Consider the following 6,741-nt stretch of genomic DNA (forward strand, 5'->3'; position numbering starts at 1 on the left):
TCATCTTGCTCTGAGTATTTAGAACTAATTTTTCCTTCTATACCCACCTTCCTCCATCCACTTATATGCTTTTGTCTATCTTTTCATGAAGCACTCCAAGTTAGAATATTTGGTAAAGAATAAGTTATTTTCATATTTTTAATATTTTATTTTTATTTATTTGAAAGAGGGAAAGAAGCAGAGCAAGCAAGACAGAGAGAGAGAGAGAGAATGGGCATGCCAGGGCTGCCAGCTACTGCAAACTAACTCCAGACACATGGGCCACCTTGTGCATCTGGCTTACATGGGCCCTGGGGAATCGAACTGAGGTCCTTTAGCTTTGCAGGCAAGCACCTTAACCACTAAGCCATCTCTCCAGCCCAAGCTCTTTTCTATTTCTAATCATGTAGATCCAAAGGAAGAAGCAGCTATTTATTGGAAAATGCCACTGTATTGCAAGTGGAGTTGAAATGCCAGGATTACCAGATTATTTAAATAGAGCATTCACTGTGTGGAGGCAGATGTTATTTTTCTTTTTAAATCTTTACATGTGCGCCTGAGTGCGCGCGCACGTGTGTGTGTGTGTGTGTGTGTGTGTGTGTGTGTGTGCGTGTGTGTACACAGCTGGAGGCCAGAGGACAACTTCAGATGCTGGACTGCCCTTGCCTTCCACCTTGTTTAAGGAAAACTCTCTTGTTCACATCTGTATACACCAGATCAGCTGGCAAACAAAAATCTGGAAATACTCCTGTCTCCACTTCACTATATTTAACAGCTAATTTTTCATTGTGGGAACAAAATATCCAACCAGAAGCTTACAGAAGGTAAAGATTTACTTTTGGGTTACAATTTCAAAGGGAAGTCCACTGTGGCAGGGAAAGCAAGGCAGTTGCAAGAAGTCCAAGAAAGCATCACATCATTACATCAGCAGGTAAAAGGCAGAGATAACAACAGGCAGGGCTAGGCTGTAACACCTTTCTTTCTTTCTTTCTTTCTTTCTTTCTTTCTTTCTTTCTTTCTTTCTTTCTTTCTTTCTTTATTCATATTTATTAGTTTTCTTTTCAGCAAATACAGGCAGTTTGGTACCATTGTTTAGGCTCATCCATTACCTACCCCCTCCTAATGGCCCCTCCTTGTTGATGTAAGTGGGTTGTGCATTGTGGAGTTAGCCCACATTTCTTGGTACTATAAATGTCTCTGCATATCATGACCCAACATATGACTCTGACATTCTTTCTGCACCCTCTTCTTCAAAATTTCCCTGAGCCATGTTGGGTTCATTTTTGGTCTGCTTCAGTGCTGAGGTGTTGGAGGCCTCTGAGGCTCTGGCTCTCTGGTTTGGTAGAAGTTGATTTTTCTCTGTGTTGGACTCCTTCCCCTTTGTGATGGTATCCGGTTCCCAATGACATAGTTTCTCTAGCAAGTCTCCACCTTCTAAAGGTTCCACAACTTTGCTAAGTTGCACTACCAAGTGGGGTTTAGGGAATCAAACACCTGAATCTATGGAGAATATTTAACATCCAAACATCTACCCCATAAGAATGCTAAAATTAAAGATAAATGATAGTGTCTGAACTTACATGGATTTGGGGATCTGAACTTAAGTCATCATGCTTGTGTAGCAAGTGCTTTTTCCAAGTGAGCTATTGTCCCGCCCTTAGCATCAGGCTGAATGGAAACACTGGACTAAGATACTGACACTTAACATGGAATTTTTAAACCTGCAGAAATCAAATTATAATTCCTAATAAAAAAACAGTGGAACTATTTTGTATAATTCCACTACTGAATCCCATTGTGTGATACAATTCAGTCAACAAATAACACTGTCAGCCATAATAACTTTCACCATGCTGGTGCCCTTTACATAAAACACAACTTTTCCATATAGGGAAGGTTTTCAATGATAAAAATTTTCTTAGATGAACTGACTCTCACAGTACAGAGACAAAGACAAAAAGGTAAGCTACTCAAAAAAGATAGAATGAATGCTCACATGATCATTATGTTCAGTTGGGCATTGTAGTCTTCCAATTTTATGCTCCTGCTTATGACTTATGTGTGAATCACTACTCAGAACTCATGATTATCAACACTTCAATTGTCTCTATTGTAGCTCTACTTCCTTTAAGACTATTTAGCAGCAACAAAGGAACATTACTAGTGTATCTAAGATATAAACTATTTGAAGACAAGGAGAACTCTAAGGGTATTAACTTGCCACCACTTAGCTGGAATATATTCCTCTAAAAGGAAATAGTAACACTTTCTATTTTTGCTTCACTTATCCATATTCCATGGCCACAAAATCAAGGCTCCAGTGTTATAAACTTAAGCCTACTCTGAGCAGCTATAAAGGACTGAAACTGGCTTTATGTATGCCAGAATCACATTAGCATTACTGAGTGATATACTTTATATATCAATACAACTCTACCTATCTATATGAAAATCTAAATTTTTTGTTTTGTTTTTGTTTTTCAAGGTATTGTCTCACTCTAGCTCAGGCTGACTTGGAATTCACTATATATTCTCAGGGTGGCATAGAACTCACAATGATCCTCCTACCTCTGCCTCCCAAGTGCTAGGATTAAAGGTGTGTGCCAAAATGTCCAGCTTGAAAATCTAATTCTAGCATAGCTACAATAATATGTTTGCCAAAGAACAGAGGCTCTTAAATCCTTATAGTTTTGTCTGTGATCAAATAAGTAGAAAATTCTTGATCTTGGTTTGAATCTGACTCATGAATCATTGTTTGCTTGTTATTTTACTCCATTATACATTCTTTAACCTAAAGAGAGTTAGAGCTTGAACATTTCAATTTGTTATGTTGTTAAATATCATCTGAGCAAAGGTAGTACTCAATCATGAAATTTTATGAAAAGAATAATTACTTTCTCTCATTTTAGAGATACATTAAGTAAAATTTTAATATAATTTGATGTAATTCTTTGTGAATATTTTTATGTCCTTCCTTTATGATTTTGGTATGTGTTCATGTAAGTTTGTACATAGCACTGCAGAATGTCATGTCTTCCCTGAATGCCAGTGATGGGCATGTAAGCAGGTTACAGTATGCTCTTTTTGCCATCATGGAATTTGCGGTTCTGTGTTATATATGTGTATACTCGTGTATTGCCCGCAGATGTCAAAGACGTGCCTTAGAAAATGATATTGCTATGGAAAAGGCAAAGGGAAGGTTGAGAAAAGGTTTGAATCAAGTATGAAATCCCAAAAATTCAATAGCATACATAGTCTTGTCTGCATGTTAGTTGCTAAGCTCTAGCCAAACTAAAAGCAGGATAAAGAAAGTTTATAAATGTTAAGTCATCCATTGTTTGTCTTAGTTTTGGAAGTTGTAAGATTCATATTTGATATAAACATAAATGTTGTGAAATGAATGCCTTACTAAATAAGATGGAAATGACTTTAATATTTGAATTTATTCCTCTTACTTTTCCCACATTTACTAATACTCAAACTCCACTTCAAATTCCTCACTGGGATTTCAGAGATGGTTTCTTAAATGAATATATGTAGTTGTATTTTTCAGTTAAAACCTTCCTGACTTTATTTCTTGCAACCTGCCCTGGTGTGGAGCTGTATAGTTCATTGGAAATGTAATTTCTTCGTGATTAGGAACTCAATCCCACCAGTGGTGTAGCCCCTCTACTTTTATTTTTCCATTATTTTTCCAAGTATGTGTATCGTAGGGTCATCCATTTTTTTCTAATCATTTCCCCATCTTTTTTTATACTCAGCCTCTTATTCAAGAATAACAAATCCCTCATTTTTGTAAAAGTATGCCAATAAGTTCCTGAAAGTGTAGTTAGCACACTAAATATCTTAAGTAAAATCTAATTTTCTATAAAAGGAGTTATTAGATTTTTATAGACCTCAACTTTCTCATTTTTAAGAGTTAGGTGTTAAATTTTTATGGCTCTCTTCGACTTATTACTATAATCTTTTTGGCTTTTGAGAGTTCAGTAATTAAGATAATAGTTTTATAGAAACTATTTTTATTCTTCTAAAATCTTCTAAAATATGTTTTAAGATGATAAATATCTGTGTTCTCTCCCAAAGTGTTTATGTTGTACTGATAGCCAATGTATAAGATAAAAGATTTGAGAATGAGGAAAGAGAGTTCTTAAGAAATATCTCTGCAGAGTAATGTAGATAGCAGAAATACTGTTGAACATGGAGATATGTATGTCACTTCTGTAGATTTAAAGAAATACAGTTCTCTTTATTTGTCTTGGACTTTAAGAAAAATACTGCCAATTCTCCATAGAAAGAAAATAACCAATATGTTTGCTAAAATTTCAAATTGTCACTGAGTCAGATGAATCTTTGAATGCTGGGATTAGAAGACTAGTATGTGAATAAAATGTGAGGCACATCACTATGAAAAACATCACAGAACTACTAAACAGAATGAACCTTGGATTATATCTAGGATGCAGATATGCATGTCTTTCTACAGGAATAATTACGGAAACTTTGGATCATTTTTCTCATGATTTTTAAACTTTTTTATATGCAAATTCTGTACCCTGATTACAAAATACAAAAAATACTTTTGTTGCAGACATAAAACTCTTCCTATGACCTCCCACCCCAGACTATGGTAACTGTGGAAATAAGTCAATAAAATGAGAATGAAGAATCCTTTTTTTTTTTTAATTTTTATTTATTTATTTATTTTTTTACTGAGCTTCACATTAGCTGGAATTTTATTTGGTTAAAACCTTAACATTGTCAGTATGAAAGAAACCCAGATGTGTAGCTTTATCTTGCCATTTAAATTCTAGGGCATCTCTCTCTTATTTTCTTTAATTTTTTGATTCTGGGTAAAATTTTATCCAAAAAACAGCATACATATATAGTCTAAAAACACAAACCATTGGAGAACAAAATATGAAATTGGGAGTAATTTCAGTTGTGGCAACCTCTGTTTTTTTTAAAGCTTATTAAGGACAATAGCAGAATAACAGGATCACTGGCTCTGAGTCTAAGAATAAGTATAAAATAAAAAAATAAAAAAACACGGATCCCCATGCAAGCTCAGAAACCCTATTCCTCACATACTCCACAGGAAACAACATGAGTACTTTCAGTAACAATTCAGAATTCATGTTTACCTACTTGCCTCATCAGTGCAAGTTTAGAGTCATTTTTTTTTGGACATTTATGTATATAAACTCAGGTTAGATAACAACTTGTTTTTAAAAAGTACAGGAAAAGAAAGAAGCAATCATTTTTAACTAAAATCTGTTATTTTTTGATTACTGTTCAACTTGCTATTCTTTAGCAAAAAGCAGTTTTCATAGTGTTCATCTCAGATCTTATTGCTTTACAGTCGTGGCATACCTTCCATTAAAAATAAAAAGATGAAGCATCAATCCAGTGATTAATTTGGCATGGCTTTCATTGGGGGGAGGGAGTTGGCAAAGAGAAGAGAAAAACAGACAAAATGGTAACTTAAACACTTCAACATACAATGGTTTTCTGAGAGAGAGTGAAAGAGAGAGAGAGAGAGAGAGAGAGAGAGAGAGAGACTATTTTCAACAAGTGGAAACAAGCACTGAAAGCCCATGAGTCAGGCCATAGCCAATAGCCAATACCATGTTCTATCTTATGTAGCTTTCTATTTTCCCCTTCATTTTGCTTTTTTAATTTTTTTTTTTAATAAAATCTCTCCCCAAACCATCATCACTTTTAATCTTCCCCAGACTGGGCTTCATCTTCAGACCCTTCATCTCCAGACTTCTCAGGTGGAGGACTTGCAGACGCCTTCTTTTCTGGAGGGCTCTCTGGCTCATCTTCTTCTTCTTTGGGAGAAGGCGTCTTTTCCTTTGACACCTTTGAAGCTGTGGGGCGGCCCACCTTTCCTTTGCCTTTTACTGGACTTGGCGTTACTGTATCCTTTAGTCTGGGTTTTGGCATCTTCTTTTCTTTTCTCTCAGGTTTGGACTTCTTAACCATCTTTTTGTTTTTCTTTTTTGAACTTCCATAGTCACTGTCATCATCATCTTCCATTAGGAAATGCCCATCGCTGCCAGAATCTTTTTCCTGGAATGGTGCCTCGTCTTCTTCCTCTGGCTCTTTCTCACTGCCCACAACCTCCAAGAGCATCTCTCTCTGTTTAGATGCTGCTTTAGATGCTGCCTGCCATTGCTGGCGCACATTTTTGTGATCATCTTTTTCATCTTCACTGTCTTCTGCTGAGTGAGAATCATCCTTCTTGGTCTTCACATCTTTTTCTTCAGAGTCTTCACTATCTTCTTGTGAATTCTTTTCAGATCGCCTCTTATGTTTAGCTTCTCGAGGAGATGATCGAATTTTCTTAGTGGGAGGGCCCGAATCTCTTCCATAATCTTCGTCTGCATCATCAGATTCCTGAAACTGTGAATAATCAACGACTTTCCTATTTCTGACAGGCCGAGACATGTTCGCTGTGGAAACAGGACCGTGTGGAGAAGCCAAGGACCGGGACAACCCCCTCCCCCCCCCCCCCGCCCCGCGCTCTCGGCGCCCCACCCCCCCAACTTCGCCCCCCCCCCCCACCCCCCCCGGAGCTGCTGGCCTTCTCAAAGTCACAGCTCCTGGGTCCGGGCCCCTGAATCTACACGAGCCCCCCGCTCCCCCGTCTCTTCCGAGAGTGAAGAATCCTTTAATATGTCAGGTTTCATTAAATGAAAACATAAAGATGAATTGCCTAGCTTTTTCCTCATACATGGCCTCTTTGAAGTATATAGCAAT

The 6,741-nt window shown here is 37.1% G+C and overlaps 1 protein-coding gene across 1 annotated transcript; it reads right to left on the reverse strand.

The window, feature by feature from the left end:
* Positions 1-5,416: 5,416 nt before the first annotated feature.
* Positions 5,417-6,464, reverse strand: LOC123456002 (nuclear ubiquitous casein and cyclin-dependent kinase substrate 1-like). The gene has a single exon (XM_045138130.1). It carries the CDS (start codon positions 6,427-6,429, stop codon positions 5,698-5,700), a length of 732 nt encoding a protein of 243 aa, XP_044994065.1. The 5' UTR covers positions 6,430-6,464; the 3' UTR covers positions 5,417-5,697.
* Positions 6,465-6,741: the final 277 nt, after the last annotated feature.

Source organism: Jaculus jaculus, chromosome 1 (assembly GCF_020740685.1).
Source record: "Jaculus jaculus isolate mJacJac1 chromosome 1, mJacJac1.mat.Y.cur, whole genome shotgun sequence".
Classification (NCBI taxonomy): Eukaryota; Metazoa; Chordata; class Mammalia; order Rodentia; family Dipodidae; genus Jaculus; species Jaculus jaculus.